Here is a 23,569-nt window from a genome sequence, read left to right as displayed (position 1 = left end):
TCACACCTGCGAGCAAACTGTACAGCTAAATTGCAAGAGCAATCCTTTGTTTTTAGCTGTCTGTTCTGAGACACTGGGTGGGGATCTGTGTCACTCCAGTCAGCTCACAGCGAGGCATCTAAAATAGGCCATGCATCCAGGTTTCTGACTTGATTCAATGCCAGTGTCAACATCTGAAGGTGCCTTCGCTCCACGTAATGTGTCAAAGCATCTACAAATAACTTTGCACAGATGACTAACTATTAGGTGGCTGATGCTGAGTAACTGAGCTTCTTCCTTTAAGTCAGACTTTTTTGGAAAGGTCATGTGCTCTCAAGTCTTAAGAACATCCAAACTCTCACTGCAGGCCTATTTTGTCCATCCACAGTTTACAGCATCCGTACTGTGTGGTAATGCAGTGGGTGTCTGTGAAGGTGCAGGCAGCAAGGAGCTGCGTTTGTGAGGCAAGGCCAGGGCTGCCTCATGTCGGCCTCACTGCAGCACATGACTGAGCCCAGCAGCCAAGATGGCAGCACCTCAGGGCAAGGCTGTTTGTGAAAGGACAAAACCACTGCACAGGCAGTGAAGAAAAAAGTGAGTGGCAGTCCTGTGAACATCAGAGCCAGACAAGAAGGAAGGAGAGGTGCTCTGCATATCAGAGTGAAGATTCCCCTGCAGACTATGGAGGAGACCGAAGTGAAGAAGGTATTTCCCTGTAGCCTGTGGGGAGAATCCCTGTGGAGCAGATCCCATGCTGGAGGGAGTGGGTATTTCCTGAACAGGGAAGCCCAGGGAGAGCCTATGCTGGAGCAAGTTTTTATGACAAGAACTACAAGCCACAGAGAGCCCACATTAAGCAGGCTCATCCTAAAGGACTGCAGCCCTAGGAAGAGCCATGCTGCAGCCAGAGGAAAGTGTGAGGAAGAAGGAGCAGTGCAGACAAACTGCTGTGTTCTGACCATAAGCCTCATTCTCCATCCTCCTGTGTGTGTGGCTGTAGGGAAGGAGGTGGAGGGGCTGGAAGTGAAGGAGTGAAGCAAAGCCTGGGGCAGGGGAGGGCTCACCCATTTAATTGAAAATAAATTACATGACTTCCCCAAGTCTGGTTTGCTCATGGCAGTAATTGGTAAGCAATCTCCCTTTCTTTATCTCAATCCACGAGCTCTTCCATCTTATTTTCTCACTACGTTTTCAAGGTCGGGCTGGACCAGACTCTGAGCAACCTGATCTAGCTGTCAGTGTCCCTGTTCATTGCAGGGGAGATGGACTAGATGACCTCTAAGTGTCCCTTCCAACTCAAGAGATTCTATGATTCCAAGTTCTGTTGAAGCAGGACAGAGTGGCTGGATGGAGTCTGGCAGACAGTCAAGAGTCAGCCCTCCAGAGGTACCTTTTGTGAAAACAGAGACAGGAAAGGAGAGCAAAAACGCAGGCTACGTGTCCTCCCTTCAATGTTGGCTACTGCCCTCTAAAGGGAAGCATGGACAACAGTAGGCTGAGAGAGGAAACCAAGAGGTGGAGTGAGAGGAAACTTGGGGCACAATGATACTGACAAGAAAAGCTGGAGTTGCTTGCATCAAGGGACAGAAGCAGAGATAAACTTCAGAGAGGTGATGTAAACAAACACTCCCTGTAACCTGTGAATTACCATGCAGAATTATTAAGCTCTGAGAGAGATTGAAAGCATATGGAGAGGAGAGCAGAACCAGAGAGATGCCCGATACTGCAAGGGAGGAGCAGGGAGGGAGGGCAGGCAAGAGATTTGTTTATAAATGGACATATTTTGTTTGGCCAGGTGAAACAGAAGAACCCAAGATTATTTATTTAATGAGCTTACTGTTCCGGTTTGCTAGCTTGTACTCTCCTGTAACACACTGTGAAAGAGAGGATGCTTTCTGGGTCTTGTTTACTTGTGTTCCAAGAAATTATTCTCCCTCAAGCTCTGGCTACGGAGAGCCCTGCAGAGCAGGTTTCCTTTACAGATCACAAACAGCTCATAAGGTGTAGGTCTGTGGCTACACGACAACTTTGAAAATCACAGTTAGAATTTCCCATTTCACCACATTTCTTCAGTTGCTGTGCTCACACGACTCTAGAAAAGGGACTGAGTTACACCGAAGAATGGGAGGGATGTAATACTCCAAAAGCCGTGCGGCCATAAAAGTAGCACTGATGGATGGCTGGGCTCTTGAAAAGAAAGCACTCCCTAAATGAGTGATGACCCTAGGGAAAGTTGGTCTTAAATTTTAATTTATATCTTGGCGGCGAACCACTTCTGAGTGAAAGAGCAGTGACTGATTATAACTACCCTTCAGCTGCATTTTTATTTATGTTAAAGAACTTCACAAAGAAACTGTTATTAAAATATGTTCAGTAAGCCAATGTAACAATCCCCTCCTGAAGCACAGCCCATTGTGCGGATGCAAAGGATTACTTCTATTAGCACAGTTTAAGTGCCTCAGTACTACTGGCCGCATTCTGTTTGCCTGTTATTTCTGCACGTAGATTCAAGAAAGCACCTTTTGCTTATCAAATCAAAGGCTGCTGACAATGAAAAATGACCTGCACTGAGGCAAGCACACAGTACCTTAAAAATTATTCAAACATTTAATTATTTTGGGTAGAATAATCGCCATTCTGACCACGCTTCTGAAAATTACAACTTATTCATGATGATATTCAATGTGTTTCTGATCATCAAGGATAATTTAGTATTTGATCTAAGAGTGACAGAACACTCTAATCAGCTGATTTGGCCCCACAAGACTATTTGGAAAGAAGGTGCTACTTCTGAGCTTACTTATTCTATAACAAGGCTACCTTGTTAAATGCAACTTTAAGATGACTGTTACTTATTCCATTACTTCTCTGTTTTTCCCTAAAGTGAATCTCACTGCAGGAAGTTATACATCTACATACACCCAGTATTCAAATGTTTTACAGGTGATGCATTTGTGAAATAAAATGGAAGTAAAAAAATGTGTTTGTTACTTTGCATTTACTGTGGCTTAACCCAACCTGCACTATGGAAGAAGCTTTAAGGAACAAGCTTAGAAACTTTCTTGATGTTTACACCAAGGCTTAACCTAAAATCACAGAAGTTACTTAGCAATTTAGTCCACAATATAGTTATTATATACCAATTTTGAACACTCTACTATGAATACAGCTGCTGTGCTGATATAAATGTATACAATAATTATCTTACACACTTCTGTTCCTTATGAGACACACTGTTTCATTATTATTATAGATTGCCAGCTCTTGAGATAATAAATTATTGAGATTTCTACACTGCTGTTGTTTCTGTTGTTTCTAAATAACCTGGGAAATGTGTTAAGGTGAAAATTCAATTATACTAAATTAATACCTTCTGTTTGTGTGTGCTCAATGAGATACGCAGTACTCCATATACTCCTCATGTAGCCATGAAGCTGCCAGTGGGACTGTGCTTTTGCAGCTAAGGATAATACAGCCCCATGGACACTATTTCCTTCACCAGCAGACAACATCTGAGAACATCACATGGTGTTGTGACACATCAGTATGACGAGAGTGAGATGCTAGGAATGGAAATGTATCACTTGGCAAATTCAAGGATGTTTCTGTTATATTTTCACAGTGAACCTAATCAAAGATGGACATTTAATTAGAGAACAATGCAGGGATTATTCCCTTATTTTTTTATGTCAGCCATATACATACACTTTTTTTTTTTTGTCCCACTTTCCATTTGTGACCTCTTCTGCTCAGTCTTCCCACAGCCCTCTAATTGTTTGCTCTCCTTCTTCTGGAAGGCCAATGGTATCCTGGGCTCCATCAGTGGAGGGGCGACCATTAGGCTGAGGGAGGTGACTGTCCCCCTCTATTCTGCCCTCATGAGGTCCCATCTGGAGTACTGCATACAAGTCTGGGGCCACAACACAGGAAAGATGTGAAGCTTGTGGAGAGGGTCCAGGGGAGAGCCACAAAGATGATCCAAGGGCTGGAGCACCTCTCCTATGAAGACAGGTTGAAGGAACTGGACTTGTTCAGCCTGAGGTTGTGGATGCCTCATTTAAGGCCAGGTTGGATGAGGCCCTGGGCAATCTGTTCTAATAAGTGATTTAGCAGCTGGCAACCTTGCCTGTAGCAGGGGAGTTGATATGTGAAGGTCCCTTCCAGCCCAAGCCACTCTATGATTCTATTATTCAATTTATGCCTATTAGATACTTTGATAGGACTGGGGAAGAGCAAGTGTTGAAAGCCCTATAGGTGCTTCTTGCCCCAAAGACTTCCTTCCAAAGAACAAAAAGCAAAATAGGTTCAACTTCCTTCCTTCACCTGCTTCATATTTGGACAGCCATGATGCTGGTGAGCCAAGGTGACTATCCAGGAGGTTGAGCTTTGCCTGAGACATGTGGGGTAAACTGCCCTGTTTTCTCCACAGCATGGCTGCAGCTCCTGTAAGGAGAAGCAGCCTTTAAAGCTATTTTCCTCCCTCAAAAGAGTCATGTGAAAAACCAACTTGCTGAAAGCCTAACAGATCTCTCCTCCTCACCACTCACTACAGTGCATGAACCACAGTACAGATTTTTATACCTACATAGTTCACAATTCCCCACTTAAATCAACAGCTTTCACTTTCTCTTGGACATCTAAGAGCAACTGTTGAATGCCTGGTACCAAGGTTTATAAATACCAGCAGAAGTTCATAAATGCTGAATTAAGAGCAATTATTGGCCTAACAAACTTCAAACTGGGAAGAAGGAAGAGACGTACACAAGAGATAATTTAACAAAATTAGATGAAAAAGGTGGAGGACAAGTGAGTAATGGAAAATAACTGGCAAGCAACAGAGTCCACAAGACGTGCCAGTGTATTTTAATCTTGCCTTTCTCTGAGGACCAAGACTTTTCTTGAACTTAGTACCACAGGTCTTAAAGAAATCTGGCTGCATCCCTGAATCACGTCTTTCCTAGTACAAGCAGACATATTTAATCAATAAAGCTTAGGCTCTGAAAATGAACTGGTTTTCTTGCCCTTACTACTCCTCTTGAAAGGCAAGATTTGTCCAACACAGCTATTCAGTGATTCTGAGAAGTGTAAATGAGGCTAAGGTGAGGCAAGCAAGAAGAAACAAGTTAGAGATAGGTTTCATGAGACAAAGGTGTCATTGAAAGACTGCATAAGAATTCCAAAAGCAAGCTTTTAGCACAATACACTGGCAAGGCTGGCAAGTCAGGAGAGTTATTTTAGAATATCTTGAAGCATAGAAGGCTGCAAGCAGCCATATCATTTTCTCTCCCTGTTAGCCTCAAAAAACAATGATATTTCCTACTAAATACAGAGAATTGCTTCTGACACAAACATATATGCAGCCTCTCCTTGATGTCCACCTTGTCAAACTACCAAAAAGGGGTTTCTTTCTAAGCAATACAACTGAACTTATCCTGAACTTGTTTTAAGGGAGGATGTGCAAACGGATCTGACAAAAGATGCATGCCAGCCTGTAAATACTACAGAACTTGGTCTACCATCATTAACATGATATCTGCCAACTGCCAGCTGCCAGCAGGAGAAAGTCTGATCTGGATCAGATATAACTTCATTTCTATTTCTGTCAAACTAAATACAGTTTCTGGCAGTAAAATGTGTGTTGGTTTTTGGGGCCAGACAATAGAATCACAGAATCACAGAATCACAAGGTTGGAAAAGACCTATAAGATCATCTAGTCCAACTGTCCTCCCATTACCATTGCTACCACAAGCCACTAAACCATATCTTGTAGCTCCTCATCCAGACACCTCTTGAACACTGCCAGGGAGGGCGACTCCACCACCTCCCTGGGCAGGCCATTCCAGTGCCTGACCACTCTCTGAGAGAAAAAGATTTTCCTTATGTCTAATCTAAATCTCCTCTGGTACAACTTGTGGCCATTTCCTCAGGTTCTGTTTGTTGCCTGGAAGAAGAGGCCAAACCCCTCCTCATTCACAGCCTCCCTTCAGGAAGTTGTAGAGTGCAATGAGCCTCCTCTTCTCCAGACTAAACATTCCCTGCTCCCTAAGCTGCTTCTCATAAGACCTGTTCTCCGAAATCCACACAGCTTTGCTGTCCTCCTCTGAACACATTCCAGGGCCTCAATGTCCTTCTTGCAGTGAGGGGCCCAAAACTGAAAACAATGCTCAAGGTGCGGCCTCACCAGTGCTGAGTACGGGGGGATGATTACCTCCCTGCTCCTGCTGGCCACACTATTTCTAATGCAGGCCAGGATGGCATTGGCCCTCTTGGCCACCTGAGCACACTGCCGGCTCATGTTCAGCCGAGCATCAACCAGCATCCCCAGGTCCCCTTCCTCTTCACAGTCATCCAGCCACTCATCTCCAAGCTTATAGCACTGCATGGGGATACTGTGGCCAAAGTGCAGGACCTGGCAGCTGGCCTTGTTGAACCTCATCCCATTCACCTCATCCCAGTGATCCAGCCTATCCAGATCCCTCTGAAGAGCCTTCCTACCCTCAGGCAGATCCACACCACTTCCCAACTTGGTGTCATCTGCAAACTTACTGAGGGTACGCTCAATACTGTATCCTGGTTTTGGGGACAAGATTACCTCTCCTAAAATGCTGGGACAGACTTCTTAAATTTGTACAAATGTTTAATGGATACTGATGTATTTTGTGCTTTCTGGCACAGAATCTCTGTGAACGAACGAGCCTGCCAGCTCAAAGATGGACAAATCCCTTGGATCCATGGCAGAGGATACAGCCTTCACCTTCCCAGGATAATAATTTAACCACAGGGACACATAGTTGGCATATTTTTCTTCTTCCCCACTCTCTAAACTTGTGCTGTTTACATTGGGGCACTTCCTGGGAAGAGGAGACTTTGGATTTCAGTCTCTCCAGGCTGACAAGAGCCTAGCACACCACTTCTTGCAGACATACTCAGGCTAACAGGCTGCTGGCTAAACAGCATCTATGTTTCCTCTGAGGAAAACTCTCATCACAAATTGACGTGCATGCTTCATGTGAAATTTTGATTTGAATCACTCCAGTCACTCTTGGGTATGTTTTGTTTCCTATCAGCTACCCCAGCTTTTGGGGGCAATGAACAGATCTGAGCTCCCTCAAGAGAGAATAAAGAGGTTTTCTTCCACCCTAACATGTCCCTCCTCATCAGCTGACTTCTTCCCAGATATTATTTAGAGACACACAGCCCAAGTGTCCTGACATGGTTGGGAAGACCATCAAAAATTCTGGGGCTGGATGCCTGTAGTAGGCGCTCTGAATCTGTCCCCTCTCAGGGCTGAAACAGGACATGCACAAACATACTTCTGCAGCTGATGACAGACTTCAGTGACCACAACTCGATTTGATTTCCTCAAATGAAAGGATTCATCCCATCAGTAGGCTTGCTAAGATCTACTAGATAATTTCAGATCTATACACCATCTTTGATTTAAAAGCAAATCTGAGCCCCTTGGATTGAATGAATGAAGTATGGAGTGAATGATGGAAGGCACACGGAAAACAAAGACAAGGTGATTGGTGGTAACCAATATGGCTTCATCAAGGGTAAGTCATGCCTGACAAACCTGGTGGCCTTTTATGATGGAGTTACAGCAGCAGTGGATAAAGGAAGAGCAACTGACGTTTGTCATCTGTCTGGACTTGTACAAAGCATTTGACACTGTTCCACATGACATCCTGGTTGCCAAATTGGAAAAAAAAGGACTTGGTGGATGAACCACTCTCAGGATAAGGAATTGGCTGGATGGTTGCACTCAGAGAGATGTGGTCAACAGCTCAATGTCCAAGTGGAGACCAGTGATGCGTGGTGCTCCTCAGTGATTGGTGCTGGGACCAGTGTTATTTAACATCTTTGTAGGAGATGCGGACAGTGGGATCGAGTGCAGCCTTAGCAAGTTTGCTGATGACACAAAGCAGAGTGGTACAGTTGACACGCTAAAGGGAAGGGACAGAATCCAGAGGGACCTGGACAGAGTTGAGAGGTGGGTATATGCTAACCTCATGAACTCAACAAGGACAAGTACAAGGTCCTGCACTTGGGTTGGGGCAATCCCAAGCACAGATACAGGCTGGGCAGAGAATGGCTTGAGAGCAGCTCTGAGGAGAGGAATTTGGGAGTGTCAGTTGATGAAAGACTCAACATGTGCCGGCAATGTGTGCCTGCAGCCCAGAAGGCCAGCCGTATCCTGGGCTGCATCAAGAGAAGAGTGACCAGCAGGGAGAGGGAGGTGATTCTGCCCCTCTACTCTGTTCTTGTGAAACTCCACCTGAAGTACTGCATCCAGATCTGGGGCACCCAACATAAGAACATGGAGTTGGTGGAGCAGGTCCAGAGGAGGGCCACGAAGATGATCAGAGAGCTGGAGCACCTCCCCTACGTGGGCAGGCTGAGAGAGCTGGGGCTCTTCAGCCTGGAGAAGACTCTGAGGACATGTTACAGCAGCCTACCAGTACCTGAAGGGGGCCTGCAGGAAAGCTGAGGAGGGACTTTTTATAAAGGCAGATAGCAACCAGATGAGGGGAAATGGTTTTAAACAGGAAAAGGCTAGATTTAGACTAGATATCAGGAAGAAATTCTTTACTGTGATGGTGGTGAGACACTGGAACAGGTTGCCCAGTGAGGTTGTGAATGCTCCTTCCCTGGAAGCATTCAAGGCCAGGTTGGATGGGACTTTGAGCAACCTGGTCCAGAGGGAGGTGTCCCTGCCTATAGCAGGGGGGTTGGAAATACTTGATCTCAAAGGTCCCTTCCAACCCAAACCATTCTATGATTCTAAGGAGGTGACATTTGCTGCCAAACTCACAGAAGGATGCATTGGAAAATACAGGTAATACAATTACAGCTCCACTCCTTGCTGGGAAGAGGAAAGGCGCCTTCAACAAGTTCTGCCTTAGTATCCTGAGAAAAGAGCAAAACTTTCTGTGGCATCTCACTAAACTCCTGAAGATGGGACAACAGCAAGTGCACTGCTCCCTCTCTGCCTGTTTTGACCACTGATGCCAAAATGATGTCTCGGTCACCAGCAGCAACACTGCAGAAAACCATTTTTGGCCACAGGGCCTCAACAGACAACTGTGGAGAATGAGTAATTCACAGAGAGGCACAGTAATCGTCATTAAAACCAGTCATCTGCCAAGGGTTATGAATACTGTAGTGTCTCAAACGTAACTTTGCTCTCTGCATTTGGCATTGGTACAGTTCAGTACCTGAAATAATTGCCTGTGCAACTCTGCAGCCAGAGAGTCTCAACCATTTCTACAAAACCTCCCTCCTGGCAGGCTTCCACTGAGCAGGAGCCCAACACCAAGTCCTCCCACAGAAAAACATTGAAGAAGAACATCACAGAGGCTGCATTTTGTTTTGAGCGGCAGAAACAACACTTTCAGATGTAGATGTACGTGAGATTTGAAACAAAGTCTTCTGAGATTAGGTGTTACACTCAGGTTTATGTAGTGCCTTTCAGGCAGGTGTCATAGGAAACCAAATCCTGGCTCTAGAGACCTAGCAAATGCACTCACAGTGGGAGTGAAGGCATTTACGATTTTCTCCTCGTAATCTGGTATGTACTATACGAAGCACACATAGAGCATTTTTCTTCCTATTTAAAGTTCATTATAAGCACTTTATGCGCTGAGAAACGCTCTGAGCACACCTATCAGATTTTCAGTCAAAACAGCTCGGTGTCTGGTAGGGGCTGTAGAACTGGTCGATTTATTTCATAAAATTTTATGTATAAAGCAGCAGTATCCATGAACTTAATGGTCAGAATATAGAGTCTACAGGGGTAATTTTTATTACAATTTATAGCAAGATTACCCATACTCCACAGTTTTCAGATTTTATTGAGATTTTATGGGACTATATGGCTAGAACAGTTAACTGCACCCAGCATAGCTATGGTTCACGGAGAATGGGAATTGGCACTGAACACAGTGTAACTAATCTACCATAGAATATTAATTGCTATGATCCCATCAAAGGCAATATTTAAAATCATTTCACCAATCACATAATTCGCCATAAACCTGTGAAAGAATGGTTGTATGTAGAAACGTAAAGGTGAGAGTGAATACATGAATGGAATGCGTGCGCATATTTAAGAATCCCTGTCATTGGGTTGTGTACAGAAACATACAACACCATTTTATTTAAACAAAGGACTTTTCTCATTCCAAGCTATTTGAATGTTGTGATTCTTATCTACACAAACACCAAACTACTGAAACTACTGAGAATTAAATCACAGCATAAAATACACAAATACTGTATCACTGGAAGTGAACAGGGAAGATTAACTAAAATATCACAAAGACCCTACAAAAATAGTGGCAGATCGCAACTAATGCATTTCAAGAGTCTAAAGATATTTCAGACATGAGAAAGTTTCCAGTAGATTGGTCCAAGTCACATTAAAACCCAAGGCAGGGATAAAATAAATGAGAAGTTTTATGCATGTTTCAGCTGGATCCAACTTTGTGGGATAAAAGCAATTAGATCAAAGCTCAGTGCCGGTGAGAGCACAAAACTGAAGGACCAGAGGCATTCCTGGCGCTGAAGGCAAAGAATTAACAGCCTCTAATAGGTGTAGGGACTCAGGACATGTTGAAATGGCCTTCCTAATCCTCCTTTTGCTTGGCTTCGGAAACAAAGCTGGAATACATACCTACCTCGCTCCCTTCCCCAAACCTGCTGCTAACAAGAAACACATGAGGCTAAATCCATTGCTGATAAATGCTAGAAGAGTGTGTTTCTGTGGTGAAAACATCTATACACGAAGCTAGTGAGTCAACAGATCTGACCTTCTGTAGAAGACTGTCACTCAAGCTACTTTGTCTAAAGCTTCCTTCTCAATTTAAACAGCGAAGTATATCTTGCAACCTGTATTTTAACTCTCCGTTCTGGTGAGAATTACTGTTTACTCTAGTTCTTAAATATACACACCATCTCCAGTGACACGGACTCCACCCCAAAGCCAAGCCTGTTTCTCTCCCAGCCTAGCCTCTGCCAACTGGCTTCTCCTTTCCAAGAACAACTAATATTTCTTCCAGATGAACTGCAGGAACAGAAGGAGAGATTCAAGCTGCGAACATTTTGGGGGGTAGGAAGGCGGGGGCAGACAGGTTGGAATATGCACAGACCCAAAATATTCTTGCATCCAACAACAAAAAATTACAGCTCAACTAGATCCACCCTGATGCAACTCAAATCCAAAATCCACTGAAATGCAGAAAGAATCATCGTTTCCCATGAATCAAAAAAGGCAATGTTACTGGTTTTAATCAGGATCCTCCTTCACAGCAAAAATGATACAAGCAGACCATACAGGGAGAATATAAACAGAAGTGAGAATGGCTGTTTACGAGGGTGGACAGTGATAGGACAAGGGGGAATGGTTTTAAACTGAGACGGGAGGTTTAGGTTAGATATTAGGAGGAAGTTTTTCACACAGAGGGTGGTGACGCACTGGAACAGGTTGCCCAAGGAGGCTGTGGATACCCCATCCCTGGAGGCATTCAAGGCCAGGCTGGATGTGGCTCTGGGCAGCCTGGTCTGGTGGTTGGCGACCCTGCACATAGCAGGGGGGTTGAAACTCGATGATCATTGTGGTCCTTTTCAGCTCAGGCCATTCTAAGATTCTATGATTCTCTGATATAATCTGATCTTTACACATACAGAATGGTTCTCAAATTCCTAACTTTGTACTACAAATTGCATTTAATGTTGTGGAATAGACTTCACAGTAGGTGGAAATACAGCATGCATATTTATATAAATACAGTAGACTGTACTTTAAAAAATGGGTAGTGGACAACATACTCCAGTTTTAATCCACAGCAAAATCTGTAGCAGCAGGTACTGCATTTCCTACTTATAGGAATATGGTATGTGTAAGCTGTGAAGATATGCAATCCAGGTATTCCTGCAGGTCTATATGCAAATGTAATAAGATAAAACCAGGACATGCCAATGTCATTATGGATGCTTATGCACGCGAGAAGTTGAAGTTCAAGTGGAAAATTTAAGGTTACCATGTTTTGAACTCTGGATTTTGTAATTGGTTCTGTCTTCTGGAAACTTTACAACTTGTAAGAGTGAAAAAACACCTGAGTCTGAAAAAGCAAAAACACCAAAGTTGTGCAGGTCCTTGGTACACCATCACCAGCGGCAGCTTCTGTAATGCCCTTCAGTGAATGGAGTAACTCTTCTGAACTATGGGGAACAAGTTTTAGGGATATTATCTTTCACAAAAGCTGCCACTAGAGGGACGTGATTTGCTGGTAGTACTCATGGATATCATCTGAAAGGAAAGCAGTGGAAAGACTCAGGATAATGGGACCAGAGGTTGCAGGGGATTGTGTTGCTACCCCACCAGGCCATGTTGCACCTCTCTATCCGAGGCTCTCCTTGTTCCCTTTCACACTACAAATTCTGCCTGGATCTCTTTGCTACCCTCCTTATGCTTTTGTCTCCTTCTTCTGTCTCTCCTATCCTATCCTATTTTTCCTCTTGAACATATTCACACATCCATACCCATCTCACCACCTCTCCTTTTCTCCCTTGTTCCCTTTCTCCCTGTATTTTACCAAGCTTCCCAGTAAAGTTTCTCCTTGCTTTTCCTCAAGCAGTTTTTTTTCTTGCTTTACCCCTTAAGGGGACTCTGCTTTTTGGTTTTATTTCAGAGCTCTGAATCTGGCTGGCTTTTTGCAAATGCTTATGAATGCCAAAGAATGGTCAACAGTCCAAACCAAACTTGAGGCTCATGGCTCAATACCACAGAGGTTCTAGAGTTTTGCACCAAAAAACAAAAAACAAAACAAAACAAAACAAAAAGGAATAAATTTTTCAGCGTAGAAAATGCTATGTTCTTTCCCTGCTCTCTGTCTCAGGAAGAGCAGAGTAGTTTTCTTGAAATCAAAGAAATAAAAAGAAGGAAAAAAAAGGAACGGCCTGAGGCAAGAATGTGGCATGAAAAATGTTAGCCTAAATGGTTAACATACAGACAAACTTCATGCAGCTGAAGACAAGGCTTTAATGGGAACTCTCAGGAAACCTTATCCATAGGTGTTGCAACCTGCTGTGCCTCTAATTACACATTTTAGCAACGCACACCATTGCTAAACAGGGAAAAAAAGGAGGTGAGGAAAAGTTTCTCCTGGGATTTTAACAAGCTGGAATACTTTAGTATGTAATAATGCCTAGCGGTCATCATGCACAAAAAAATCTTCACATCTTCTTCAAGATTTTTGATGACAGAGAATAATAGTGACCACGAAGGAATCAATCTTCATCCCTTCATCATAGGGGGCTGAGGGACTTGTGGTGCCCAGGAACTTCATAGAGTCATAGAATCACAGAATGGCCTGGGTTGAAAAGGTCCACAATGATCATCCAGTTTCAACCCCCCTGCTATATGAAGGGTCGCCAACCACTAGACCAGGCTGCCCACAGCCACATCCAGCCTGGCCTTGATTGCCTCCAGGGATGGCAAGGGATGGCATTTCTACAAGGCTTCCATCCCCCCTGTGCCCAGACAGCCTTAACATATTGCCTCACTTTGTGCATATGGAATAACCTAAGGATTGGGTTGTGGGTGAGCTGGCAGTGCAGAGGTAGCATGCAGGGACCTCCACTGCAGTGGGAAAGGCAGGAGGGGAAGTCTCAAAGATGGTATGCATCTATCTGCACGTGCATGTGATCAGAGTGTTTTGGGATCACATGAAAGTGTTAGAAATGCGTAGGTACTTAATGAGACTTCACACATGCCTGTTGTTACATTACCAACATATATCCTGAATGTACAGTCCCTGACTACCTTCTTACTATATATTTTTAATAAATTCCCGAAATACTGATTCTGATTTTGGTTTAAATCAGGTGAACTGAGAGGTTTTTAACCTGAAACAAAAATCAGACTGACAGAAGGGTGCTTTTCTATCAAAGCCAGGGTTCCTGTTGCTCCTCCTGAAATGTAGTATGTGAGAAAGGACCTGGTGGGATGCTCACTTCTGTGCCTGGTCACCTAATGGATTAGATCCTCCTGGAAAACATGTTACGTCATATGGAAGACAGGGAAGTGATTAGGGACAAGGAATGAACAACTGACATATCCACCTGGACTCTGATATGTTCCCCCACAGCATCCTTTCCTCTAAACTAGAGAGACATAGATTTGATGGATGGACTGTTCAGTGGATAAGGAATTGGCTAGATGTCCATTTCCAAAGATCAGCAGTCAATGCCTCTATGTCCAGGCAAAGAAGTGACAAGAGGTGTCCCTCAGGGGACTCCTGCTGTTTAGCATCTTCACTGGTGACATGGACAGTGGGATTGAGTGCATGCTCAGCCAGCTTTCAGATGACAGTGAGGTGAGCAGTACAGATGACACTTTATTGGGATGGGATGACAAGCAGAGAGACCTTGACAACCTTAAAAACTGGGCTCATGTGAACCTCATGAAGTTCAACAAGGCCAAGTGGAAGGTCCTGCACCTGGATCAGGGCAATCCAAAACGTGTATACGCTGAGTGACAAATGAATTGAGAGTAGCCCTGCAGAGGTGGCCTTCGGGCTACTGGTGGATGAAAAACTCAACATGAACAAGCACTGTGCACTTTCAGCCCAGAAGGTCAACTGTATTTTGGGCTCCATCAGAAGAGGAGTGGCCACCAGGGCAAGGAAGCTGATTATCCCCCTCTACTATGCTCTCATGAAGCCCCATCTGGAGTACTGCACCAAGGCCTGGGGCTCCCAGGACAAGAAAGATGTGGAGCTGTTGGAACAGGTCCAAAGGAGGCCATGAAGCTGCTCAGAGGGCTGGAGAACCTCTCCTATGAAGAAAGACTAAGCAAACTTGGTTTGTTCAACCTGCAGGCTCTGGGGAGACCCCACTGAGGACTTCCAGTACTTAAAAGGGGGCTACAAGAAAGATGAGGAGATTCTCTACCAGAGCGTGTAGTGTTAGGACAAGGGGTAAAAGCTTTAAACTAAAAGAGGGTAGACTTTGATTAGACATATAAGAAATTCTTTACTCTAAAGGTGGCAAGATACTGGAAAAGGTAGTCCAGAAAGTCTGTAGATGCTCCATCCCTGGAAGCGCTCAAGGCCAGGTTAAATGGGCCCTTGAACAGCCTGGTCTAGTAGAAGGTGACTCTGTTCACGACAGGGGTATGGAACTAGATTATCTTTAAGGTCCCTTCCAATACAAGCCTTTCTGTGATTTTATGAATCTGTGCTGCTAGCACCTCAGGTATATGGGAGCTATTTCTTTGCAAACCAATCTAATTTTCAGTGCTGCAGAAAAGGCTGGATTTTAACAGGGAATCTTGCAAGTGAAAAATAGGATAGAGGAGGCAAGACAGAACAGAAATGAGCAGCACACATGGAGGTGGAAAACTACATCTGAGACTCTACTGGAGGAAGGTGTGACTGAGAGTGCATGGATCAGTGATGCCATGGATAAGAAAGCACAGCAGCAGAGATGACAGTATGGGACAGAAACACTAACAGATAAGGAGGAAGAGATGAAGCAGAGCTGCTAACTTTAATGCTCAAAGAATAATAAGGAAGGATAATAATAAGTAAAGTAGAAAAAAAGAAGAGGTGAAAAGAGAGAAGGAGCATACAAAGAAACCCAGATTCCTTTTGCTGAAATAACGAGTACTCAAACAGAACATGAAGAAGAATAGATTTTATTTGAACTGTCAACAAAGCAGTTGTTGGAAGAATAGTTTTCTTGGAGAGAGAGGGGGACTCCATGGTTCCCATAAAGCACCAGGGGAAGCAGTAAGCCGCCTGAGTAAAATATCTGGAGACAGGGTTAAGCTAATAAAGGAAGTCTGGGAGGTTAGAAGTGAAAAGGTTCTAGTGAAACATGGGAGGAACAGGACAATTCAGCACAAGGAAAACTGGGATCTGGGAGGGAATAACAACGGAAAGTATTTCTCTGTATTTCCCATCTCTTGCATTTTTCCCTGCTCTGAACCAGGTTGCATTTAATTTTGGATAGTTTTACAACTGAAAGTGTATCTGCTCAGGAAAATGCCTGTTTTATTCCAATGAAAAGGACACTGATACAAGCTCATGTAAAATCTAACACTAAGTGCTACCCAAACACACCCTTGTATCATGATTTAGATCAAAAGCAACAAGAATACATACATTATGGGACCAATGTTGCTGATGCTATCAAACAGATGACATCAGCAGATGACTGTTCCAGCGTGCACGTTTTTTGTTTTGAAAAATGATTAACATTCCTGTAAACGTCAGAAGTAGTGACTTCAGATCTTTCTGAACCTGCATTTCTCCTTCAATATTTATATGTTATACCATACCGAATATATGGTATAGAGGATTAGCAGTCAATTCAGCTTGTCTAAGATGTCTTGTCAGCAACAGCATCCATTTACTTCTTTAAAGCTAACTAAGAGAAATTAGTCTGTGCATTTATGAAATTTGTTTAATCAGTTATTTCATGCAACATTGTCGTTATATTTACATTATTTTACATTAAAAAAGAGAAAAGTACACTCCGCCAAAGATGACAGAAGATGACTACCTAGAGTGAATTGCTGCCCATGATTCTTCTACTGTATTTATTCAAATTCACCTGAATATTTCTATCAAAATAATCAGTGAAAGCGAAATGGGTACAACGGACGAGAAAAATAAATAAATAAATAAAAAGAAACCTTAATCCTTTCTTTTCCTTTAGCTTTAATAGGTGCTGCAGGGCTGGTTAATGATCTCTGCCAATAATAGTACAAAAGAGAGATTGTCAGGGCAGCTCAGGAGGCCTGGAGCTCGTGGGCTGAAATCCCTACAGCGCATTAAATTCTGGAATTTCGTTGATGAAGCCAGGGTAGTGAATTTCCAACTTTTACAAGATCAAGAGGTCCTTCACGTGGAGGAGACCACTACCAGAGCCAAGCAGCACCTCAGAAAAGAAAACACATGGCAGAAATTCCGGATGAGCTCAAGGTCAGGTGCTGCTCAAAGCTCCAAAACCAAAATACAGGCTAAAACTAACTTGATTCTTTTCCATTTCAGACAACAACATGGTGAAACATTCTGCTTTCATTTATCACTTCTTGACAAGATGCCACAAGGTCCTAAAACTGCGTAATCGTATGAAGTGTACTAAACCTCCTTAAGCTGTCACTGTGAGGCTTAAAACGAAACACAGATCTGCTCTGAGTTTGGTTCCTATGGTTTAAGCCTGTAAAAAGGACACACCTCGTACTTGAGTACTGAAGGAATGGGAGGAGAACCACAGACTTACAGACAACAGAACAGTACTAAACATCAGAATGACCACTGTTGTATATACACTAATAGACAGACATGAGAGTCACAAACAACCATCTTTCAGTTGTCGGTGTCTGTTCATTATGCAATTAGGTACCCAAGAGACGTTATGTGTTACTAAATGTCCCATAACTTCATAAGCCCTAAAGTAAGGTTATCTGTCAGTATCCTCCCTTTCCGCTTCAAGCAATACCTCATTTCAGGAGAGAATTAGCCATATTTTATACGCCCATACACAATGAACCCTGAAATGAGTATCCCTCATTCCCTACCTCATGTTCCCATTTCTGTCACTAATGTCCTTTACAAGGCTGTGCTTTTCAAGGCATCTGGGCACATCTGTTTTCTCCTTTCTTCCTCTATCCATTATGTCATCATCTCTAATATTTTTTTTGCTGCATTGGTAACCGTCACTTTCTCATTTTTTCTTGCTCTCCAGCTCCCTTCTTTGTGTTCTTTGGACTCCTCTCTAAGACCATATTTGTCTTCCTGGCATGTGCTTTCCTCCTCCCTTCACACCTCCACGAGCCTCTTATATCCTGTGTCTGCAAAATTCATTCCCAGCAGTCTGTGTGGTTTCCTTCCCTCCTGCTGTTTAATCGAGAAGAGGCAACTTCAATCAAAATATGCCACTCCTCGAGCCTAATAAAACCTACCTCTCTGTATGTCCTACTGCTCTTTATTCCAAAAGCCTTCCCTTCTCACGTTCCTAGAGTACAAGTGCTTTCTCTTTGATGGAAACAATCTCTCTGACTCTCCTGCCCGCTCTCGTTTTTTGAGCTCTGTATCACCTAGTAAGTTTTTCATGTCCTTCTATGATATTCTATACATTGTCATTATTCCGCTGTCCTATTTCTTCAGTTCCTAGGAAAGACCTATTTCTCACAGGACAAAACTTGACATGAGCTGTCTAAGCATCTAACATCAACGCTGACCTCAACTATTTTTTTGGAATTTATTTTAAAGAGCACTGAGGATAAGTAAGGTATGAGGTAAGACTTCTAAAGGTCCTCCGTGAGTAGCTGAAGTTTTATGTCACTTTGGCAAACGACACGGCAAGCTTGCAAACTAGCAGTTTTATAAGGCTGCTCTTTTTTCTTCTTACAAGAATGATTTTACAGATGCCACAGACACACAAAACCAGTTCTACCTTACCTTTGACGTGGCTTCTCCCATCCTCCAACAGTGGCACTACTATAGTGTTGTTCATATTTCCAGGTGATCTCACAGCTGTATAGACTACAGGTACCGACTGTACCACAACAGGTATACGGTGCACGTGACTCATTTTATTGGACTGCAAGTTCATGGGGCTTGAAGGTGGAACTGGATGGATAATGTGCAAAAATTGCTGGCCTCCGACACCAGACGCAGAGGCCACAAGAGGACCTGGACTTAATACTGATGGTACAGATGCCGCTGAGGATACCGACGTTATTACTGTGGGTGATGAAGCTGGTCGACTAGAAGAAGAAGAAGTAGAAGTAGAAGAAGGGGAGGAGGCTGATGCTGTCATGGAAACTGGTGAAGATGAAGCTGCTGTAGGGGATGACCTGGCTTTGTTTATCGATAAGTCCACTGGTTCAGTCTGTGTTTGGAAATGATCTGCAGACAATGAATCCTCCGGGGGATCTGCCTTCATGTTGTTTAGTAACAAGGGTACAGCTTCCATATCTGGGTAGTTGTGGACGTTTGGAGACTGTTGGGGAAGAACAAAAGGACATATGTTTTAGTTACATGTGTGGCTAAAGGCAACATGAACACCCAACTGCTAACGAGCACACACTAATCAGACAAGTTTGAAGAGGTTATTAAGAAAATCTATTCCTATTTCTTCGAAGGTGTCATGATTAACTGTACAAAATCATCCTCTTTCTTTGCAATATTCTAATTTTTTTTTAGTAGCAAGAATCTTAAAATTCCCCAAAATAATCACTATATACAGATAGGATATTTCTTCTTTAAGCTATGACTGTATTCTCCTGTGTCACCTCCAACAGAGATGGTCACCAGTATTTATTAAGCAACTTTCCAAATGCTTGAAGACTGTAAGTTCTCCTGCTTGTCTACATTATTCTAGACCAGACAGACTTTGCTTCATCTTTCTGTCATAAGTGACCTTTGAAAGAACAAGTCTAATCACTTGTTCACTCTTTGTTGCAGCAATTCTTATTTGAGTTAGAACATCATATATTCTCTCCCATTGTTACACTTTCTGTTTCTTTGAAAATTTATTTTATGTACTAATTAAGGAAAAAAAAGTCCTGATTTTGCAAAATAGCTTTGTGCCCTAGGCTAACTCTTTCAAAGCTAGTTGGTCTGAATTTATTCTAGAATGGTGACACCTGTGATTTTTTATAGCTTTATTCTTTATTTTCATCATCAATGCAGCTAATAGAATTTTTGGATGGTAATACTGGGCCAAAGATAGATCCCCGGAGAAGCCCACTTGATGTATCTTCCTTTCATGACAGTACATCATTAATAACTACCCTACAAAAATGTTTTTTCAAGCAATTTGCAATAGGAAGAGCAAAGAAAGAAATGTCCATTGATAACCCGGTAGTAAGAGAAAGCTTAATAGCTACCTGGCACAACACTGCAGCAGTTTTCTCTGTGGGCACACTGCCACAGGCACACACAGTCCGTTCCCTACTGCAGTATGGAACCCAACACAGATCAAAGAAGCTTGCCATGCTACTTCAAACCCTGATCCAAAACAATTCTTCCATACACAGATCTAAAAACCCACCTTTTTTATGGTACCTAAGCAGCTCCAAATGCATTCCCTCATTCTCTAGACCACAGTATTTATGTAATTTCTAAAAATATTAAGGCAGACGCACATAACCCAGGAATATTTCAGTTCACCCACTCTAAGTAGGCTAACAATCAAGGAAACAATGAATTTGATTTGGGATTTTTATAAGCTACTATGGTAAATATTTTCATTAAGAATCATCATTTTTGAGTCAGAGCCAAATTTCATCACATCACAGAATGAACTTCGACTGCAAAAGGAAAACAGAAGCATTAATATTAAAAACTGTAATAACAACAGCCTAAGTGGATATTACCCCTAGCATTATGAAAGATGAGATGTTTAGTAGATCTCATTCATTCAGTTGATTTAGATTCATTCTTGGACCTAACATTTCCCCCCATTTGAAAACAAGAACATCTCTGGAACAGCACATCTCCTGCTCTATTCATATACAAATCAACTCAAAACAAAGAGACCCCAATTCATCCGGCCACAGACCCTGCTGTTCTGCTGTTATACAAATAACAAACACAAAATTTCATTTGCAAAGACAATGGGGATTTCTGCTGAAAAAAGAACACAGCATAAAGAACAGGTCACTTTCCAAAGCACGTAACAAACACAAGAGGCAATGTCATGAAGATTTCTTCTTCAGAAAGGTAGAAGAGTCTGTAATTGCTCAGTGACGATTGCTTACAACTTACCCTGAAACACCTTACCCTGGATACTGCCAGTAATGAGATTCAGCATTAGGCACACTGGATGTGCAATGGTAAAGACAAAACCATAAACATACAGAGCACAAAGAGGGTCATTTTTCAAATCTTGACAAGAGCTGACAGAAGTCTTATACATGCAATGGGCAAGCAGCCTGGTTCTGCCTAGCTAAAGAGACCGGTGGCAGAGGGAAGGCAAGGTGGAAAGGGATACCCTGCACACCGTATGGCAAAACCTTTAGAAGATCATATATCTTAAAGGCTTGAGAGAAGGGAGATAGATGGGACTAACCCGTGTACAGGAGAGATGTAAGATCCCCATGCATCCCCTTGTGCAGAGGGCTGAGCAAGGGTATGGTATAGCATTTAGAAGCAGTATGAATTGCCAGCTCCTGGTTGAAGAAGGGCAGATAAATGGACAGTGGAGGAATCCCTGCATGTTGATCCAGGCTTCCCCTGGGTGCATGAGGCAGATCCCAGTGCCAGTGCTGCCTGCCTCAGTAGTATCAGGATTCCGGCAGGAAGAGCAAGAAAGGAACATAGACTTGTACAAAGCCAGTGCCACCACTGCGAGTGCAAACAGGACAGACAGAAGGCACATTAAGTGTTCTTTCCATGGATAAAGTCAGTTGCTTTTGAGATAAAGCACAGTTCATCTATCACCACAGTCTTAAAGACCTTTCCTCATTTGTTGTATGGAAACTGAAGTAATTACATCTACTCTTTTGGGACAAAAGAAGAAGAAAAAGAAAGTACCATGTAACAACAGGTTACCATGTAAATCACTTTATCTTTTAGCAGTCTTTATATATTTATTTTTCTATCATACAATCCCAATACTATATCCGCCTTTCGTTACTACACTCTTCCCTGGATCAGCCCTTGAGCATGACTGGAGCTGCTATGTACTATGGTAATACAGTTTTACTATTTCAGCCTTCATTAGTAAGATGAAACTTGAAAAATTAACGATGCCTTCATGAATGTCTACACAGAATAAAACTGGTTTGTGCTCCTATACCCCCCTTTCATTGGCAAAACTCTAAAATTAACAATGTCTGTGCTTTCATACACTCCATCTGTCAATGAATTCAGCTGACATTACAAAACACAGCAGGATCCTTACTAACACTTTGTGCCTCCTTTGGCTTAAAATAAAGACTGTAAACAAGTGAGATATATTTTGTACTGACAGTAGTCAATACAGACACTACTCCAGCAACAACTCACACCCTAACAGTGGCCTAAATGTGACGGAGGTGTTTTTTGAAGATTTTAACCTAAGGTGCCTAAGCTCTATTTATAATCACAGAATCACAGAATCACCAAGGTTGGAAAAGGCCTCCAAGATCATGCAGTCCAACTGCCCACCTACCACCAACAGTTCCCACTAAACGTCCCTCAGTACAGCATCTAAATGTTTCTTGAACACCTCCAGGGTCGGTGACTTCACCATCTCCCTGGGCAGCCCATTCCAGTGCCTGACCACTCCTTCAGAAAAGTAGCATTTCCTGACATGCAGCCAGAATCTCCCCTGGTGCACCTTGAAGCCATTCCCTGCAGTCCTATCACTGTTACAGGAGAGAAGAGGCCAACCCCCAGTTCACTACAACCTCCCTTCAGGCAGTTACAGAGCGCAATAAGGTCTCCCCTGAGCCTCCTCTACTCCAGACTGAACAATCCCAGCTTCCTCAGCTGCTCCTCATAAGGCCTGTGCTCCAGAACCCTCACAGCTTTGTAGCCCTTCTCTGGACATGTTCCAGGGCCTCAATGTCTTTCTTGTAGTGAGGGACCCAAAACTGAACACAGTACTCGAGATGCAGCCACACCAGTGCTGAGTGCAGAGGGACGATCACCTCCCTGCTCCTGCAGGCTACACTATTTCTGATACAATCCAGGATGCCATTGGCCTTCTTGGCCACCTGAGCACACAGCTGGATCGTATCCAGCCAAGCATCAACCAATAGTCCCACGTCTCTTTCCTCTACATGGTCTTCCAGCCACTCTGCCCCAAGCCCGTAACATTGCCTGGAGTTGTTGCGCCCAAAGTGTAGGACCTGACACTTGGTCTTCATACAATCATAGAATCACAGAATGGCCTGGGTTGAAAAGGACCACAACGACCATCCAGTTTCAGCCCCCCTGCTATGTGCAACTACTAGACCAGGCTGCCCAGAGCTGCATCCAGCCTGGCCTTGAATGTCTCCAGGAATGGGGCAACCACAACCTCCTTGGGCAACCTGTTCCAGTGCGCCACCACCTTCTGGGTCAAAAACTTTCTCCTAATATCTAACCTAAACCTCCCCTGACTCAGTTTAAGACCATTCCCCCTTGTCCTATCACTATCCACCCTCGTAAACAGTCATTCCCCTTCCTGTTTGTATGCTCCCTCCAAGTATTGGAAGGCTGCAATGAAGTCTCCCCAGAGCCTCTCTTCTCCAAACTAAACAAGCCCAGTTCCCTCAACCTTTCCTCATAGGAGAGCTGCTCCAGCCCTCTGATCATCTTAGTGGCCCTCCTCTGGACCCGCTCCAAGAGCTCCACGTCCTACCTGTACTGGGGGCCCCAGGCCTGGACGCAGTACTCCAGATGGGGCCTCACAAGAGCTGAGCAGAGGGGCACAATCACCTCCCTCTCCCTGCTGGCCACCCCTTTTTTCATGCAGCCCAGAACACAGTTGGCCTTCTGGGCTGCAAGCACACACTGCTGGCTCATGTCCAGCTTCTCGTCCACCAGGACCCCCAAGTCCTTCTCCGCAGGGCTGCTCTCAAGGAGATGTTCCCCCAGTTTG

General features: G+C 43.5%; 1 protein-coding gene across 9 annotated transcripts in view; it reads right to left on the bottom strand.

Annotated features, from left to right (window-relative positions):
• KLF12 (Kruppel-like factor 12) overlaps window positions 1-23,569 on the bottom strand; it is a 262,674-nt gene that overhangs the window by 80,765 nt on the left and 158,340 nt on the right. For all 9 annotated transcript variants that reach the window (XM_003640556.6, XM_040706699.2, XM_046902092.1 and 6 more), the window contains one exon: window positions 18,454-18,997. In XM_003640556.6, coding sequence (XP_003640604.1) covers window positions 18,454-18,997 — 544 coding nt within the window. The remainder of the gene's footprint in view (window positions 1-18,453; window positions 18,998-23,569) is intronic.

Source organism: Gallus gallus, chromosome 1, assembly GCF_016699485.2.
Source record: "Gallus gallus isolate bGalGal1 chromosome 1, bGalGal1.mat.broiler.GRCg7b, whole genome shotgun sequence".
Lineage (NCBI taxonomy): Eukaryota > Metazoa > Chordata > Aves > Galliformes > Phasianidae > Gallus > Gallus gallus.
The sequence above is the reverse complement of the archived record's forward strand: the minus strand, read 5'-3'. Positions and strand labels throughout refer to the sequence as shown.